Raw genomic sequence first — 20,271 nt, forward strand, 5'->3', positions numbered from 1 at the left:
CAGCTGTTGAAAGAGGTAACCCTGGAACTACGTCGTGAAGGGGGGCGGGGGCACAAGCGTGGCTTTCCAAGCAGCAGAAACAGCCCAGACCTAGACCGTAACACCTGCACGCCCCCCTCGTTCAGGTACACCACGCGTGCACATCAGCTCTGCATCATTCAACGCCATGAGCCCCTGATCCATAAAATGAGAATAGTCACTCTTGCCTAGCTACATCAGGAGTTCTCGCGCGGATTAAAGAAAGAACATCAAGGGACGATGGAACCTGGGAAGTCCCATTATCACCATTATGCAAGTGTGGTGCTGGACTCCATCAAGATGCAACTCCGTGATAACTGTGCTGTGTGGCAGCCCCGCCCTGGCTTTGCCTCTAAACCACCATCTGTCCTCTGCCATCCCCCTCCCCCCGGGGCCCCACAGGCCTCCACTGTCCTCATCTGTAAAATGGGTGACTTGGATCAAGGAACACTTTAGTCCCTTCCCGAGGCTGCCATTTTATCCCTGAGTCCCCTTTAAATGGCGTTGACAGCAAGCTGCACGTGGTTCCCCCGCCCCCAGAGTATGTCTGTCTTCATTCCTAACCTTTACCTTGGCAGACCAAGCATTAGATTCATCGAGCGTGTTGGACAACCCCTGGCACATTTCCTGTTTTCCTCTGTTCCCTCTGCAGGTCACAGACAACACCAAACCCAGCCAGCCTCCCCGGGCTCAGCCAGACAGGGGAGCCGGCCGCTGAACAAAAGCTGCCCGCCTCCCAGGGCCTAAGGGAGGTCCTGGGCACTCGCCGGGGTTGTTTGGTTTTGAGGTGTGCTGGGATGAAAGGCACCCTGGAAGTGGAAGGCTCGGTCATTCATTCATTAATTATAATTGTGGGTTTGTTCTTCAGGATGATTCCTTTGAAATTACTTTCCCTCCAACAGTGACGGGCGACAGAGGCATCAGATATTCAGAACAGGCTCCATTTCCTGAGCACGAGCATTTTTTATTCTAGGACCTGAGGCTTTGTTCTGATCTGGCTTTTCCCTTGTCCCCACCCCCTCCTTGCTTTAGAGCTAGAGTTTGTTTATGGGAGGGGGGGAGTCTTGTGTGTTTAATTGTTTACTTTGGGGGGGTCTTGTGTGTTTAATGTCTACTTCTTAAAAGGAAATCTCTGCTACACTAAAGCAAAGATTTGGGGACTTTAATTACACCCTTTCCGGAGAAATGCACAGTGGAAAAATCCCATGGAGAGATTAGAAAGACACCTGAGACTAATACCCACCTAAGGTCTCGGGCCACACCTCCAGGTTACAACTGGAAGGGAGACACACACTGGTGTACCGATGCCACTCTAAACAACAACAGCGTGTGCGAAGGCCCAGGGGCGCTGAGGGATTGACCAAGAGGAAACACGTGTTGCACAATGATAGGATCTTGTTGGTACAGTTGTCAGAGAAGGGAACTCCCACAGCAAAGGGCATAAAACCATCCAGGGCAGTCCGGGGCGGCTCAGTTTTGCGGTGTCAGGGAGCGGACCAGAGCCCAGCCCTGCCCCGGACACAGATGGGACCATGAGCTCCCGTTACAGCTTCAGCCAGACCCTCTCAGGCTCCCTCCACGGAGCCGCAGGCGGCTGGGGCTGGCCAGGGAGCTTTCCCCGGGCCCCCAGTGTCCATGGGGGTGCAGGGGGTGTCCGCATCTCCCTTTCCTTCTCCTCGCCACGGAGCTGCCCACCCCCAGGCGGGTCTTGGGGGTCTGGAAGGGGCAGCTCTCTCCTAGGCGGAAATGGGAAGGAGACCATGCGGAACCTCAACGACCGCCTGGCCTCCTACCTGGACAAGGTGCGCGCCCTGGAGGAGGCCAACGTGAAACTGGAAAGTTGCATCCTGAAGTGGCATGAGCAGAGAGATCCTGGCAGCAAGCAAGATTACTCCCAGTATGAGCAAAGCATCAGCCGCCTACAGCAGCAGGTAAGATTCTGGGTGACCTGGAACTCGAGGCTGGGGGCGGGGGCTGCATTTCCAGAGGACCCTCGGGAGGAGAAATCCACAGATTTCTCTCAGTAGAAAAGACAGCTTCCAAGAAAGGGGGCTGAGGAGCTTCAAGTATTCATGAACAAAGGTATTCAAGGATAATTTCTTAGCATACCTTAAATTTGGACTTGGGGGGCTCCTGTCACGACTCAGCAGAAAAGAATCTGACTAGCATTCATGAGGACACAGGTTTGATCCCTGGCCCCACTCAGTGGGTGAAGGATCTGGCGTTGCCGTTAGCTGTGGTGTCCGAAGAAGACACGGCTCAGTTCCTGCATTGCTGGGTCTGTGGTGTAGGCCAGCGGCTACAGCTCTGATGCAACCCCTAGCCTGGGAACCTCCATGTGCTGCGGGTGTGGCCCTAAAAGACAAAAGAAAAAAAATATTTGATTTGGGAAAGTCTGCTTTGGATATTTCATCATCTATACATAAGTTATATAGAAAAGTCTTAAAAAATGGAAGGCGACCAGCTATTATCCAAAATCACTTACGATCCAGCGACAGCAACAGTCACGAGCAGGGCTGGTGTTCATTCCTCACGCTCAATGCCCAGGGCTCAGGAGAGCATTGACTTTCTCATGACATCACTTCTGCTTCACCTCAAGGTCCTGGTGACAGTGTGATTATCCATCAAAGAAAAGCTGTACTGTTTCAGAGAGCACACCTAAAAGCTGTCACGCCACCAGCAGATATATCACTGTGACATCCGTGGACCTTTCCTCTCGGGGATGGTCTGGAGTTCCGAACTGCAGCCACCCGGGGTTCTGAAAATGGCAGGAGGACAAAATAAAATGAAATGAGCATGGGTTTTGGAAACTTAAGAGTTAGGATGGATTAGGAAGACTTCCTCAAAAAATACATTTTCAACCAAATTTTTAAAGAGCTAATTTTATATATTCTGGGACGTCACAGAACACTGGCTAGAAGTAGAAGGAATCCAGTCATTTCCCTAGTTCTACTTTATTATTATTATGATTATTTTTGCATTTTTAGGGCCACACCCATGGCATATGGAGGTTCCCAGGCTAGGGGTGGAATCAGAGCTGTAGCCACTGGCTTACACCACAGCCACAGCAATGTGGGATCCGAGCCTCGTCTGCAACCTACACCACAGCTCACAGCAACACTGGATCCTTAACCCACTGGGTGAGGCCAGGGATGGAACCCGAGTCCTCCTGGATACTAGTCGGATTTGTTTCCGCTGCAATGCAACAGGAACTCCCCCTATTCTATTTTAAAGCTCCAGAGCTTCACTCTTCTGTAAAGTGGTCCCAGAAAACTCCCTTTATGATCTGATTTAGCCTGTCCTAGAAAGGCCATCAGAGGCTTCCAATATTTGTACGGTATTCTTTCTCCACACTCAGTTGTCCCTGCTTGAATGTAGGAAGGACCAATCAAGATAATAGAAATCTGTCCTCATAATGAACCCTAATTATTGACTAATCAACCTAATAACTGACTGTGTAATTACCTTAACTATATAGTACACAGTTGTCTTTACCAAAAAAACAAGGTGACTCAACAAACCTCACCATATTGTTTTTATTAATAAAGTTGCTTTGTTTTTAGAATGGAGAGAGTAGATTTTTGCAAAGAAGCAGCTGAGACTGTAACTCCCTAAAGAAATATGAGGTTAGGAGTTCCCACTGTGGCTCAGAGGGTTAAGAACTTGACTAGAATCCATGAGGATGCAGGTTCGATCCCTGGCCTCGCTCTGTGGGTTAAGCATCCAGCATTGCACCCAACCTGTGGTGAAGGTCACAGATGTGGCTCAGATCTGGCTTTGCTGTGGCTGTGGTGTAGGCCAGCAGCTGCAGCTCTGATTCCATCCTGAGAACTTCCATAGGCTGCAGGGGCGGCCCTAATGTACAGTGTCCTTAAAGCGGGGGCGGGAGAGTGCTATATCTACTCTGAACACTTCACAAGTCATGAAGGGGCCAGGAAGGGGTCAACCCTGGGTATTGTGGGACCTCTCTGGCCCCTGCTTTCTCACCTACGAATGGGGGAGGCTGGATAGACAAACAACCTGACCTCCAAAGAATTGTTTTCTTCAAACACGGAGAAAAACAACCAAATAAGAAATCCAGAGATGAGTGGAATTCAAAGCTGAAGGAGACTCCTATTTAGTGTCAGAACCGAGAATCCGGGGGCCACCTGGAGAGTGGACCAGCCACCCTCTCCTTGTCATTGTCCCTACTCGCTTTTTCTCAATTCTGTCCCAAAGAATTTAGGCAACCGCTTGGTCTCAGTCTTCTCATCTGTAAACTGGGGGTAAAAACACCTACTTCACAGAACGAGACGATGGGTATGACCTACGTGTTGTAGGATTAACAGTGCATATTATACAGAAATGTTATTCCTAAAATCTCTAAGAAATTGAGCTCAAAAATTAATCCATTCCTTTTGAAACACAGGGTTGGACATAATCATGCAAATATTAAGATATTAGAATGGCTCTCGCTAGTGCTTAATGGGGCTTGTTGGATTAGGGTCCAAAATTCTTTTTTTCTCTCCCTGGCAGGAGATTACACACCCTGGAGCAATGATGCTACACTAATACGCCAACTAGATTCTTTTAAAAGAATGAACTCAGGGCCTTGGGGAGAATCCAGGTGATTAATTTCAACACCCCATGCAAAACCTATGCCTCATATATTATTTCTCAATCCATCCTTATTCATTCATTACCTTGAAGGAAGTCTCAGAAATAGTGGTGGTATCATAATATTGTATCAGGTAACCCAAAGAGTGGGAAATAGTTTCAGTTTTTAAAGGAGCCCAGTATCGGAGTTCCCGTCGTGATGCAGCAGAAACGCATCCAACTAGGAACGACAAGGTTGGAGGTTCAATCCCTGGCCTCGCTCAACAGGTTAAGGATCCGGCATTGCTGCCAGCTGCGGCATAGTTTGTAGATGCAGCTCGGATCTGGCAAGGCTGTGGCTGTGGCATATGATTGGACCCCTAGCCCAGGAACTTCCACATGCCACAGGTGCAGTAAAGAAAGAAGGAGAGGAAGAGAGAGGGAGGCAGAGAAAGGAAGGAAGGGAGGGAGAGGGGAGGAAGAGAGAGAAAGAAGCATATTATACAGAAAGTATTCATTGGTCCCCTGTTAGTGGAAAACAATGGTGTTCCTACCACATGTGGGATTTTTAATTTTCTGACTCCACAGAGGGTACAGGGCACGGTCTCTCTGAATGTCAAGCAAAACCCCAGAGCACAACGGAGGCTACCTGCAGGGGTCTCCAGGCCACTGTGGAAGGAGCTACTTTTCATTTCCCAGGAGCTTAAACCCTGCAAAATCTAAAGAGCCCAGAGGAAAAAGCATTGAGAAAAAATCCCTGGAGTTCCCTAGTGGCACAGCAGGCTAAGGATCTAGCATTGTCACTGCAGTGGCTTGGGTCACTGCTGTGGCTTGAGTTCGAACCCTGGCCTGGGAACTTCCACATGCGGAAGGTGCAGCAAAAAACAAACAAACAAATCCCTAAGCAGCACTGCAGAGGGAAGACAAGGAAATATCTACAGAATCCTTTTACAGAGCAAAGGTGGTTGTCTTCGCACCATTTGGAATCTGCCAAGGGAAGTAGGAAGGTGGGTGGCGGCCAGCCTGGCTCTCTCCCACCACAAAGAGCCAGAGTTGGAGGATGCAGCTCAAAGTGTAAAGCCCAGTGGGATTTACCCAGTGCAGACACCAGCTCTCAGTACCAAAGTGTAAAGCCTGGGATTTACCGAGTGCAACACCAGCTCTCAGTACCAAAGTGTAAAGCCTGGGATTTACCCAGTGCAGACACCAGCTCTCAGTACCAAAGTGTAAAGCCTGGGATTTACCCAGTGCAACACCAGCTCTCAGTACCAAAGTGTAAAGCCTGGGATTTACCCAGTGCAGACACCAGCTCTCAGTACCAAAGTGTAAAGCCTGGGATTTACCCAGTGCAACACCAGCTCTCGGTACCAAAGTGCCAGCTTTTACTGAAGTAGAGCTGACGTATCAGGTAGTGATCAGTTCTGCTGTCCAGCAAAGCGATTCAGTTATACACACACACACATCCATTGTTTTTCTGATTCTTTCCCAAAAGCGCTAGATTTTTTAAAAAAGAAAATGAAACACTTTACTTTAGGCTGAACTAATTTAGGTTCAACTAATTTTTTCAGAGTGTCTACGGTGTGCCCAGAAATGATAAGAATTTTTCCATCCTTTTATTTTACCTCTTCTAATTCTCCTAACTCTTGGGCGATGCAGCTGTTGTTATGATTGGCATTTTTTTGGATGAAGAAACTGAGGGTCACTGAGCTCACAGAATGGGCGGATGTTGGAGCAGGACCCCAGGTCTTGCTCTAGGAGTTCCAGACCCAGTGTCCTGACCACCTCTGAATCCTGCTATTGTGTATTCATAACAGCAAATTCCAAGTAATCAGTCGGGCTTTGTACAGGACCAGATTTTTAAAAGGTGCCTTTGTATTGAGGTATAAATTTCTCCCAAGAAAACGCTTTCTAAATAAAGGAATCATCTGTATAAACACAAGGGGTACATCACAGGATTCTCTGGCTCCAGCTTAGTTACAGAAGTTTGGAGAAAGGACCTTTAAGACCACTGGTTTCTAGTACAAACTCCCTATTTAACAAGTGGTGGTGGAGTTCCCATTGTGGCTCAGTGAGTTAAGAACCTGACATAGTGTCCAAGAGGATGCAGATTTGATCCCTGGCCTCGATCAGTGGGTTAAGGATCTGGGGTTGCCACAAGCTGTGGTATAGGTTTCAGATGCAGCTGGGATCCAGTGTTGGTCTTGCTGTGGCTGTGGCACAGGCCGGTAGATGGGGCTCAGATTTGACCACTAGTCCAGGAACTTCCATATGTCGCAGGTGAGGCCATAAGAAGAAAAAAGGAAAAAGAGAAAAAAGGAAAAGAAATTGAAGTCCAAGGAGTGGACAGACCAACCCAAGTTTACAGTGACACTCAGTAACAGGAGGTAACATGAAAATGTACTGGTTCTTGGTTCAGCACAGTACTTGGTGCAAAAGTAGTATGATACTTTTAACATTGAGATATCTTCCACCCAGTTTTCCCCAAGACAGTACAAACATCACATGTGCATTTCACATGCTATTTCTCTATGTGTAGTTCTCTGATTACAACCATCGAGAAGTATTTACGAATCATGTATTTATATACAGGATTTCTCAGGCAGACATTTCCAACAGTAATTTTATTTTTAAAGTAAAAAATAGGGAGTTCCCATTGTGGCTCAGCAGGTTAAGAACCCAACTAGTATCCATGAGGATGTGGGTTCCATCCCTGGCCTCTCAGTGGATTAAGGATCCGGCTTGCCGTACGTTGCAGAGTTGGTTGCAGACACAACTTGGATCTGGCAGTGCTGTGACTGTGATGTAGGCTGGCAGCTGCAGCTCCTATTTGACCCCTAGCCTGGGAACTTCCATATGCCATTGGTACAGCCCTAAAAATAAATAAAGTATATATATATATATATAAACATCTAATGTTTAATGTATCAATGCCCACAGCAAGCATAAGTTCCCAGGCCAGAGATGGAACTTAAACCACAGCAGCCACCTGAGCTGCTGCAGTGACAATGCTGGGTCCTTAACCCACTGAGCCACCAGGGAACTCCTGAAAGTCTTTAACCGGAAGCTGCCAGATACAGTTAAAGTTTTAGCACATTTAAAGTTTATTAAGCTACTTCATTTGATGGTAAAGAATTATTTCAATTAATATTTAATACCTACAACTGGAGCATTCTCATCATGGGCTAAGTTACAAACGCATACACTCATCTACAACTTATGTGTATGGCTATGATCATTTGGGGCAAAAAATAATTATGGTATGTGATGACTATTATGAAATGCATTTTAAGTTAGTTTAAATGTACTATAAAATATATTTTATGTTAGTTTGAAAAAATAAAATTGCTTTGACGAACTAATATCAGTGACACTTTGCTCCGTGACACTGATCAGAAACATGAACGCTATAACAAGGAAGAATTATGCTCACCTAAAATAATTATTGCACTTTAGGGGAGCCAAATTAATATTCACAATAGGAAGTCAGAACCTAAACCTATTTTAACATCTCCAGATGTGACTGTGCTTAAGCAAAACGCTAAGCCTTGTGCATCATACTAGAAAATTAAAAGGTATTTTCAACAATCTCTCTCCTTCCCCTTCTTTGGGCAGTTGCATCAATCCTAGTCTGTCAAGAGTCACTGTCAAAAGTGAAACTGAACAGACCATATCCTTATTATAAAATCATTCTGGGGCTTTGCTCAATAAATATTTACTGGAGTTCCCGTTGTGGCTCAGCGGTAATGACTCCAACCAGTATCCATGACAATGTGGGTTCGATCCCTGGCCTCACTCAGTGGGTTAAGGATCCGGCACTGCAGTGAGCTGTGGTATAGGTCAGAATTAGACTCAGATCCCACATTGCTGTGGCTGTGGTATAGGCTCCTATTTGACTCCTCGCCTGGGAATGTCCATATACCATGGGTGTGTCCATAAAAAGCTAAAATACATACATACATACATACATACATATTGACTGATTGACTTGACTTCTCATTATTCCACTGCTAGAAAAAAAGCCATCTAGGCTGGTAAGTCAGATTCCTAGGAATTGGGCAGAAATGCAGCTCTCCTGTGCGGGTGTGTAGACTGCACTGACTCTTGATGTGTGTCTTACAGATAGCAGATGGCAAGATGACCAATGCTCAGATCATTCTTCTCATTGACAACGCGAGGATGGCAGTGGATGACTTCAGCCTTAAGTAAATTCATTCTTCACAGTATTGGGGGGGGGTGCTACTTTTGTTCTGTTTTATTTCAGGGGGGGTGTTCTCTGTTTTTGCTTTGTAGAAGGCAAACTTATCTTACTGAAATATAATGAAAAGGCATAACAACAACAAACACCTGACCAGACCCTGGTTTAAAAAAAACAGACATAAAATACACTCTTCGGTATAAGGAAATTGAAATACGAACCAAAAATTAGATGATACTAAAGAGTTATTTTTAATTTTCTTAAGTGTGATAATGTTATTATGCTTACTTAGAAAATTGTCTTTTTCTTAAAAGATAAGATTCTGAGAAACAGAATCACAGACATAGAGAACAAACATGTGGTTGCCAAGGGGAAGGAGGAGAGATGGAGAGGGAGGTTGGGGTTGGCAGATGTAAACTACACTACATGGAGGAGGTAATCAACAAGACCCTACTGTGTGGCACAGAGAACTATTTTCAATGTCCTACCATAAACCATAATGGAAAAAAATACATTAAAAAGAGCATGTGTGTGTGTGTGTGTATATATATATATATATATATGGAACTGAAACACTTTGCTGTACAGCAGAAATTAACACAGCATTGTAAGTCAACAATACTTCAATTAAAAAACTAAAAACAGAGTGCCCTTTGTGGTGAACCAGAAACAAATCTGACTAATACCCATGAGGATGTGGGTTCAATCCCTGGCCTCGATCAGTGGGTCAGGGATCTGGCATTGCCATGAGCTGTGGTGTAGGTCAAAGACAGGGCTCAGATCCTGTGTTGCTATGGCTGTGGCGTAGGCCAGCAGGTGTAGCTCCAGTTTGACCCCTAGCCTGGGAACCTCCATATGCCATGGGTGCGATCCTCAAAAGAAAAAAAAAAAACCCAAAAAACTAAAAAAAGATACATTCTGAAGTATTGAAGTATTTAGGGGTGAAATGTCATGTTTACTATTTACTTTAAAATAGAAAATGGAATATAGGCGCTCCCACTGTGGTTCAGCAAGACAAATCCAACTAGTTACCACGAGGTTGCGGATTCGATCCCTGGCCTCGATCAGTGGGTTAAAGATCTGGCGTTGCTGTGAGCTGTGGTATAGGGTGGCTGCTGTAGCTCCGATTCAACCCCTAGGCTGGGAACCTGCATTTGCCATGGGTGCAGCCCTAAAAAGCCCAAAGAAAAGAAAAAAGAAAAGAAAAAAAAGGAAAGTAAAAAAAAGGAAAGAGAATATAGATGAAGCAAATATGGCAAATCTTAATGGTTGCTCTAAGGGATGGGCTTAGATGGGGCTGTTTATTATTTCATTCTCTCTAATTAAAAAAATAAATAAATAACATTGAGAACACTGAGTCACCATCACAGAAAAACCTGCATGGAACAGACATACGAAAGGTACGCAGCTTGTACTCAGTTCGCTCCTATTAAATGTAAATGGTAAGAGATTCAGCTCTAACAAAGGTGAATCCTTACAAGGCCACAGCCTTGCAATAGCCAGTGTGCTCTCCTCTTCCTTTTAACCACAGGTATGAAAATGAACACTCCTTAAAGAAAGACTTGGAAATTGAAGTTGAGGGCCTCCGAAAGAACTTGGATGATCTGACCATCATCACAACGGACCTGGAACAGGAGGTCGAGGGGATGAGGAAAGAGCTCATCCTCATGAAGAAGCACCATGAGCAGGTAGGATGCTGAGGAGCTCCTGGTAACCAGCGTAGCTCTGAATCTGCACGTTCTGGGCGACCCACCATCTGAAAGCTAGTCCTATTGTCTTCAATGTAAATAATCATAAGGCACCACATACATATATAATTTTTCCAAGTTCAGGGTTATCTACCTGGGTGTCAATTACAACAGCCAGAATACAATCACAATTAAAGACGACATCAGTCAACAATTTTATTAATACACAACGTTTATCTAGACCTGTTTGTTCATATGATACCAGAAGAATAAATGTATGGGATCAAACCTCCTCCATTAACCCAATATGTGGCAAATTGGGGGACAAGAAAATAAAGAGAATTTGTTCCTGAGCCAGGTAAGCAAAACTCGTGGCAAAAACTAAGTCCTACACTTTGGAGTTTCTGTTGTGCCCCAGCAAGTGACGGACACAATTTGTCCCTGTGAGGATGCGGGTTCGATACCTGACCTTGCAAGTGGGTTAAGGATGCGGCGTTACCACAGCTGCAAGGTAGGCCTCAGCTACAGCCCCGATTCGACCCCTGGCCCGGGAACTTCTATATGCTGCAGGTATGGGCATTAAAAAAAATAAAAAATTAAGAGTCCTACACTTTAATAATAGAATAGAATCTAAAGGGATGGTCAATGATATCAAGTAGTTCTAGAAGACCTGAGAACTTAAAGGTACTGAATAAGAAACTGTCAAACTATAAAACAATTCCACATGGCCCATGGCATGTGGAAGTCCCCCAGCCAGGGATTGAACCCACACCACAGCGGTGACCCAAGCCACTGCAACCCACTGCACCACAAGAGGACTCCCTGCAAAATCAACTCTCATGACTTTGTTAAGAGTCTTCTCTCCAACTGAAATATTTCTTTTCTGTATCACTTATACAAAAGTATATATGTATATGTATATATATATGTGTGTGTGTGTGTTTTATATATGTGTGTGTGTGTGTATATATATATATATATATAATCAAACATGTTGTTAGTATTATTATTTTGAACAAACTGTTATCAGACTAAATTTTTTTTTCTTTTTAGGGCCACACTCGTGGCGTATGGAGGTTCCTAGGCTACGGGTCAAATCAGAGCTACAGTTGCTGACCTATGCCACAGTCACAACAATGCCAGATCCTCAACCCACTGAGTGCAGCCAGGGATCAAACCCACAACCTCATGCTTACATAGTCGGATTTGTTTCCCTGCACCACAACGGGAACTCTCCCAGTCAGACCCATTTAGAATAAGAAAAATAAAAGTTTTTATTTTACCTTTAAAAAAAAAAAAAAATTTGAGTCCTGGAGTTTCTATTGTGGCTCCAGTGGTTAACAAGTCCAACTAGTATCCATGAGGACACAGGTTCGATCCCTGGCCTCACTCAGTGGGTTAAGGATCTGGAGTTGCTGTGGCTGTGGTATAGGCCAGCAGCTACAGCTCCAATTTGAACCCTGGCCTGGGAACTTCCACATGCTGCGGGTATGGCCCTAAAAAGATAGAAACAGAGAAAAAATTACGAGTCCTAATTTCCGGAAGCATTTAACTGACTTTTTTAAAGTTACCATCTATCTGAAGTCCCTGAGCCTCTGATGAAATGATAGAAAAACAATCCTCGTTTTAGGCAAACAAAATTGCTTATGAACATCAAAGAGCCCGAGCTTCTGCACAGCTGGTTAGACAATGATGGGTAAGGAAAACCTCTCCTGCGGTTTCTTAGTCTTCACCATCTCCCACGGGCGTCGGCCTGACAGAGTCATAACGCACGGACGAGGTTGTGAAAGTCTCTACAGCTTTTGGCTTCGGGTTACTGCACTGCTTCCCCAAAGTGTGGGTCTAGACCCCCACAGGCTCAAGTGTTTCATTGTGTCATCCTTTCACCTGCGAACACTTGCTGAAGAGAACTTTACCTGCGAGGGAAGCACAATTCTTTGCAAAATGTTTTCAACCAGAGATTAAGTCAGTCATCACAGAGGCCATCTGATTACCTGTCTGGGGCTATTCTTTACTTTATGAAAGCAGTAGAGAGAGAAAAAAAAAAAAAAAAGCGTATGTTTTGCCATCAACAAATATTAACTGAGAAACCAAACCAGCGAAAAACGGGCAACCAGTTAAGGGGAATTTTTTTTAAATCTTTTTAAAAAATTAAAAAAAAATTTTTTTAAACTGCTGTCAGACACCAGGCTTCCAGCATTCTGATTGTCACAGCTGATTTGTTTTCTCTCTGTGTCATTAAACAGGCAATGGAGGAACATCACATGCCAAATGACTTCAAGGTCAACGTGAAGGTGGATGCAACTCCGGGAGAAGATCTGATTAAGGTCCTGGAGGATATGAGGCAGGAATACGAGCTTCTAATTAAGAAGAAGCATCAAGACTTCGACGTGTGGTATAAAGAGCAGGTAAAAGAAAGATGCCCAAACTTCCCAAAGGGGCCATTTCCAAGTGGTCCCCAAACCGACATCCCTGCCCTTTGCTTGGTCTCACAGTCAGCAGCCATGGCCCAGGAGGCGGCCAGTCCAGCAGCTGGGCAGAGTGGCCAAAGTGACATCCATGAGCTGAAGCGCACTTTCCAGGCCCTGGAGATTGACCTAGAGACACAGTACAACAAGGTAATTCTGAGCCCAGGAAGCTCCTGGGCGGGTAGCCCACCCCCGGCCCCTGACCTCTCTCTGGGGCCCATCTCCCAACTCTCTTGGGGCCTCTCTCACGTCTCACTTTCCATCCAAACTGTCCATGATGAGGACAGTAGAGCTATCATTTACGGAGCTTGCTAGGGAGCTCATTATATTAAATGTCATCAATCCTCACATTAGCCTTTCCTGGTGCCCTTATTTTAGAGATGAGGAAGCCAAAGCTCCAAACAGTTAATTGGCCAAGGTCACACAGCTAGTACATGGCCAGTGCTGAAGCCACGCGGTGTTGTGTGGCGAAAGGGAGCAGCCCTAGGCCCCCATGATCTGTGTCAGTGCTCTCTGCACTTAGGATCAGGCTGCCCCCCAATTACCATAAAGAGAAATTCTAGTGCCAACATGAATAGGTGGCAAATCCAGGCCCGGCTGACTCCCAAATACTGCCCTACTCATTATGTGTATGTCTTATTACCCAGTAAACTGGAATTCTTTTTTTTTTTATTAAGGTATGGTTAATTTGTAATGTTACGCCAGTTTCTGCTGTACAGCAAAGTGACCCCATCATACATAAATACACATTCTTTTTCTCACATTATCTTCCATCATGTTCTAGCCCAAGAGACTATCCCTGTGCTATACCATAGGATTTCATTGTTTATCCATTCTAAATGTAATAGTTTGCATCTACTAACCCCAAACTCCCAGTCCATCCCTCTCCCTGCCCCCCTCCCCCTTGGCAACCACAAGTCTGTTCTCTATGTCTGTGAGTCTGTTTCTGTTTTGTAAATGTGTGCCGTATTTTAGATTCCACATATTAATTCTCACTCCTGGGCATGTATCTGGACAAAACTCTAATTCAAAAAGATACATGCACTCCTATGTCCACTGCAGTAAACTATAACTCTTGTGTCTAAGTCTTTTCTTTAATCATCATAGTTTTTGGTAAAAACACTTTTATGAGCGTCATAAATTCATTAAGTAAAATCTACCATCGGATTCCCTTTCTAAGCCTATCTGATCTTCTAATCCTTCATCAATATTATTCCCAGGTGCCATGCTGCCCTCAGTCTTAAGCATAAATAATTAGTTCATTTTATTGCAGGTGCATGTGGTAAATTCCTCTTATGCTTTGGCAAACAATGATGGTGAACAGAACAGGAAGAATGACAGTGTTTTACAGTTTTCAAAACATTTTAATATTAGCTATCTCACAACAGTCCTGGAAGATCAGCAAGATATTTTATTCTCTTGTCATGCATCCTACTATCTGACACTATTCTCAGTACTGAGGATGCAATGTCAGTGAAAATGCTAGACAACAAATGCACAAATCATTAAAATATATAATGTGTTAGATGGAGAAAAGTGCTACAAAAACTGAAGCATAAGGAAGAGGTTAAGCATCAGGTGAACAGCTGCCATTTTCAACAAGGTGATCGGGAGAGGTTTTACTCTTCAGGTGACAGTTGAGCAAAACCCTGAAAGTGAGAAGGAGGTGCATTATGTGACTACGGGGAGGGGGTTCCAGCTGGGGGGGACAGCAAATGCAAAAGCTATGAGGCACAGCAGCATCGAGCCGATTGGAGGACAAACCAGGAAGCAGGAAGCAGCCAACGAGGTGGCTGCAGAGAATGAACAAAGGGAGGAAAAAAGGAGAGACGTGGAGGGAAGGAAAAGGGGGGGCCCTAGGGTAACACCAGTTGAACTGTATAACCTTGACCCTTGGAGGGAGGTTTAGAGGAATTTGAAAGAGCAGGTATAGACCCTCTTTGAGGAGCTTTGCTGGAAGTGAAGGAGGGCAGAGAAATTGGATGATCACTGAAGGCACATATGGACTCAAGAAAGAACACAAATGATTCTGTCTGAAAGCAGGTGGGAATAGGCTAGGCGAGGAAAACAACGTTGCAGGAAGTTACCCGACATTAATGTCGCAGGAAGGTGCACAATTGCTGGAGAAACCGTAATACAGACGGCTCATGCATCGTAACAGGAGGAGAATGAGTTCCAGACATGGGTTCCCGCTTGTGGGTGGAGGTGATGCTGGGAGCCTGTGGGAGTCTTCTCCAGAGGGCTTGCATCTCCTCAGCAAAGGAGGAAGCAGGGCCACAGCCTGAAGGGGCAGGCAGGAGGGAGGTTTGAGGACAGAGGAGAAGGAATGAAATAGCCCTTTGGGCAAACTGGAGAGTGACCAGACCAGGAACAAGTGGGTTAATGGACAGGCAGCATTTAGGGGCCCCTAGAAGTTAGCACCCTGATAAAGCAAGAGTGTCTAGCACAGTTATGAGTTTCTCTTTAAGATTAAAGTTATATGCTCCGGAAAAGCAGTGGTCAATCCAAACAGAACAGGGGACTTGTATACATGTATGCCTGGGTCACTGTGCTATATAGCAGAAATTGACAGAACATTGTAAATCAACTATACTTTAATTAAAAAATTAAAAAAAAAAAACAGAGATGGAGTTGCCGTCATGGCTCAGTAGCAACAAACCCGACTAGTATCCAGGAGGACATGGTTCAATCCCTGGCCTCACTCAATGGGTTAAGGATCCGGCGTTGCAGTGAGCTCTGGTGTAGGTCAAAGATGCAGCTCAGGTCTGGTGTTGCTGTGGCTACGACATTGGCCAACAGCTGCAGCTCTGATTTGACCCCTAGCCTGGGAACTTCCATATGTCAAGGGTGGGGCTCTCAAAAGCAAAAACAAAACAAAAACCAAAAAATGGAAAAAAAAAAAAAGAGAGAGAGAGACTTGAAGTCAGTTCTCTGTACTCTTCATTTTGCAGCTTTCAGAATTTCCTCAAAAATGACAACATGCTACCATTGTCCTAAAGCAAAAACCATTGCTTGGGACTAGGGTTGCCAGATTAGCTCAATGTAGGGCACCCAGTGGAATCTGAATTTCAGAGAAACAATAAAGTTGTTTGTTGTTTTAGGATAAGTAAGTCCCATGCAATAGTAGGGCAATATCTGGGACATACTTATACTAAACAATTGCTCGTGGCTCATCTGAAGTGCACATTTCACCCGATGCCCTCTGTTGGCTCTGGCGTCCATACCTGAGACCCTTCCCTGAAGATACAAAGAGACACCAGACCCAGATGCTGTTTCCCTCTAGGAGTCTTCAGCCTGGCCAGAGACAAATGTAAGCATAAGGAGGTAAGGAACAGATCGGGGATAGGTGGCACATGCCCAATCCCTAATGAGCAACAATAAACACCACAAGAGTGCGGCAGCATTGCCAAGCGCTCCCTGACATCCAGGCTTCCTGCCCAGAAAACAGGATTCAGATGTCCTGACACTGTTCGGTGCTTTGCTGCCTGGCTCCAAGCCTTTACATCAGCCTGCTCTTCATCCTGCATCTCCGGCATCACCAAGACACCTAGCAGAGTAGCTGGCGTGGTCTAACTACTCAGCAGGCACAGGTTATTGAATCACGCCATTCATCAATGAACGCAAGAAATGTCCTTCCTCTTTCAGAAGTCCGCCTTAGAGAATATGCTATCGGAGACCCAGTCCCGGTACTCCTGCCAGCTCCAGGACATGCAAGAGATCATCTCCCACCACGAGGAAGAATTGGGGCGGCTACGTCATGAACTGGAACGTCAGAACAATGAATACAAGGTCCTCCTAGGTATCAAAAGCCACCTAGAGAAGGAAATCGCCACCTACCGCCAGCTCCTGGAGGGAGAGAGTAGAGGGTAAGGCAAAGGCTGGCAGGGGAGGAGGGCGGAAGTGGATCTGACCCTTATGTGCATTCGTGGGCATAGACCTTATGGGCCCCTCTGGAGAAAGAAAGGTTTACGCTGAATCTGAATTTCCTTTCACGATATTTAGATCAGGTTGTAATCTATGTAGTAGCAAATGCGAATCCATCAGGGATTATTCCCAGGATGCTAAGATTTGAGGTCAACTGTTTCAGTTCGTGTATTAAAATCTCTAGAAAGAACGAATTAAGAAGGTTTGGCTATGGTGTTTCCCGGGGAGGCGGGGGATGTTTTACTTTAACAGCAAGAAATGATTCCTAAGAGACTAAGATGACGAGATTTGCAATCTTGTATCTCTGTTTTTGGTACAGCTGTCCACAAAAATGTCACATATGTTCTATGACCCAAGAGAAAGGATGAGAAGGGTTTATTTGTAATACATAAATAAAACGGTATTGGGCCAAACTTTGAACAGTCTGAAAAGCCCAGAGGTGTGGGGAGTTCCAGTTGTGGGGCAACAGAAACGAATCCGACTAGTATCCATGAGGATTCAGGTTCGATCCCTGGCCTCTCTCGGTGGGTCGGGGATCTGGCATTGCCATGAGCTGTGGTATAGGTCATAGACACAGCTCAGATCTGGTTGCTGTGGCTCTGGCATAGGTTGGCAGCTGTGGCTCCAATTTGACGCCTAGCCTGGGAACTGCCCTATGCCACAGGTGTGGCCCTAAAAAGACAAAAACAAACAAACAAACAAACAAAAATCAAATAGTTCATCCTTAAGGACTATTGGCTAAGAGGGTTTTCACACAAAAAGAAGGAAAAAAAAAAAGCTGAGGGGTTCCAAACATCAGACCCAGACCCCAGAAAGGATCCCAGTGGAGGCAAAACCTTGCAGCCAGCTCAAATGATGGAGCTGGTTCAGCAGACGTCTCCGGACCCCAGGGTCAACGGGAGGCGGTACTCTCTACTGCCCTCCAGGTCCAGGAGGGTTCTCCCATGAACCCATGACCTTGAGACCACAGAACTTGGACAATTATCCTCATTAAAGAGCTACACGTTTACAAGCAGGCAAAGGCAGTTGGTTCATCTTGAGGAGTTTTTATGATTGTTGCTAATACTAAAATGAGCTTTAACCTTTATCACTTTCATAGGTCAATGGAAGAATCTAAGTCGAGTGTGAAAGGTAAAAAGAAAAATCTTTCCTTGTTTGAATCTACTTTTTTTAATGAATAAGCATATTTATCCATTCTGTCATATTCATAATCCCTAGTCTACTCCTGACAGTTCAGTGTTCAATTTCTACTTTAATATTGAATTGACGGATTAGATAATACAGAACAATTGTCCTAAATGATATATATGAAAGCTCTTTGCAAGTAAAGATGATAAGTAAAAGTAAAGTAAAGTAAAAGATAAGATGATAAAGTAAAGTAAAGTAAAGTAAATAAGATGTAAAGTAAAGTAGATAAGATGATTATTACTATTATTAGATTTCTATTGATATGGAGTCTGTTGACCAAACTCCTCAGAAAGTAAGAGGAAATGATTTCGCATAAGTTTCCAGACTATATTCTGTTGAACACTAGTGTTCGTGAGATTTTAACTACATATGATAAAGATATGTTCTACGGCCCAAGGTGGCTGGGAATACTGTTCTCATTATCCTCTTTGTGAAGACTCGGGCTGCGGAGGGAACACATACTGCTGCAGGGGAAGAAAAGGGACAAGAAAGAGAAAGAAACCCCAACAACAACTGTGCTCTGTTTAACCCAGTGTTCCCAATACCTTTGTCCTGGGAACTTCATTTTCCTAGACGACCTCTGACATCTCACAGGAAAGTTCCAAGAAACCACCAGTCTGGGACAGGGGGCACTTTCTAATTAGTTGGGGGTAAAAATGGCCCAAGACATTCGAGGGTCAGGGACTCAGAGTCCAAGTAACCAGCACGGAACAGTTGGTCCCATTGCCATTCCCTCTGCAAGATCCCAAGAGATGGTCCTCCAGGCTCTCTCTTCAGCCACGTCCAGAGGCAGGGGAACCCGTTACTGGAGGGGTTGGTCGAGTCTACTATTGGAGAGGTTTGACGCTAACCAAGGTCTCCCTAGGTCTCTAGTAATGGTTTCACTTCTTCCCTCCGGTCCAGCTAAAGTTTGTTGATGTATTCACAAAGCACTTATGCAAATAAGTCACATCTTTGAAAATGGTGCCCATTCTTCACATGCCATGCTTTTCTAGATCTTAAAGTGAGGTCCCCAGGATGGCATTTAGGGCTCAGTAAGCTCACAGCATCTGTGGTGCAAGTACTACAAAGCCCATATAAGCAGAAAGGACCCCTCCAGCACTTGTGGTCAGAGACCAGATTCTGTATCGGCCACAGTTATGATGAGACAGTCTTGACCTCTAGAAGGCGACACTGTTCAGACACTCTCATTTCCTAGAGGGTGGATGGGAAGTCGTCTCTGGAAGATCCCTTTTCACTCCAGCAGAGCCCACCATGTTGCTTAGTGAACATTCTGGAAGGCACAGAGAGCCTTCAGGTGCTGAGAACAGGGAAATGAACAGGAGTACAGTTCAGATGGTGGCGAGAGCGTGGCAATGACCTCTGTCTTGCTTTTTTTTTTTTTTTTTGTCTGCAGCTCCAAAGATCAAGGCCATCACACGAGAGAGCGTCAATGGAAGAATAATTCTTTCTCAAGTGAATGAGCTCTAAAAGTTCACATGAGACCAATAAAAGTTTCTGCCTGTGGTGAAAACTAACTTCCCCCAAAGGAAAGTCCTTGCTCAGACACAAATGGGTGAATTCTAAGAGGTATCTTTGGAGTTACCAGGCTCAGAAACTTTTTTTTTTCTCTATATCACTCTCACCAGACATTCCATCGTGATATTAATAGACCGATGCACTTTTTCAAAGTAGGAGTGCATGAGCTTAAAGCACTACTCTCCTACTGCAATGATCCAAGTCCCATCATTACAGCTCTATTTTGTAGCCAATAAAACGCCACACCAGTTGCATCATGTCTTTTTTTTTTTTTTTTTGGTATCTTAAGGCAAAACAAGACCTCAAGTTCTCATCTTAACAATGAATTCTCAGAGCATTTTCCATGAAAATATGCTTTGAATAGGTTTGAAGGAATCAAACACTGTGCAGAATTGTTACCTGCAGCCATGCAATCTAGAGACAAGATGTGGTTCATAAGTTTTTCCAATTTCCAGACCTCTGCCTGCAGGAAAGGGAGGGGAGGCAAGGAGAGAGAAAAGGATGCCCAGAAAGCCCGCACTGAGAATGTAAGATAACCAAAAACTATTCTATCTCACAGATAAATTAATCAATCAGTCAATCAATAACCTTCAAGGCCTAAAAGAGAATTAAAGCTAGAAAAGGAAAGTCAGAAAAAAATCCTCATTACAGGTAGATACTAAGACCCCAAAAGTGAAAGCTACTCATCTAAGATCCA

At 44.7% G+C, this 20,271-nt stretch overlaps 1 protein-coding gene across 1 annotated transcript; it reads left to right on the plus strand.

Moving 5' to 3' along the window:
• Positions 1–1,326: 1,326 nt before the first annotated feature.
• Positions 1,327–19,828, plus strand: KRT23 (keratin 23). The gene is made up of 8 exons (XM_047756746.1): positions 1,327–1,949; positions 8,713–8,795; positions 10,320–10,476; positions 12,723–12,884; positions 12,972–13,094; positions 16,590–16,810; positions 17,968–17,999; positions 19,453–19,828. The coding sequence occupies exons 1-8, from the start codon at positions 1,551–1,553 to the stop codon at positions 19,524–19,526; spliced, it is 1,251 nt and encodes a 416-aa protein (XP_047612702.1). The 5' UTR covers positions 1,327–1,550; the 3' UTR covers positions 19,527–19,828.
• Positions 19,829–20,271: the final 443 nt, after the last annotated feature.

This window comes from Phacochoerus africanus, chromosome 14 (genome assembly GCF_016906955.1).
Source record: "Phacochoerus africanus isolate WHEZ1 chromosome 14, ROS_Pafr_v1, whole genome shotgun sequence".
NCBI lineage: Eukaryota > Metazoa > Chordata > Mammalia > Artiodactyla > Suidae > Phacochoerus > Phacochoerus africanus.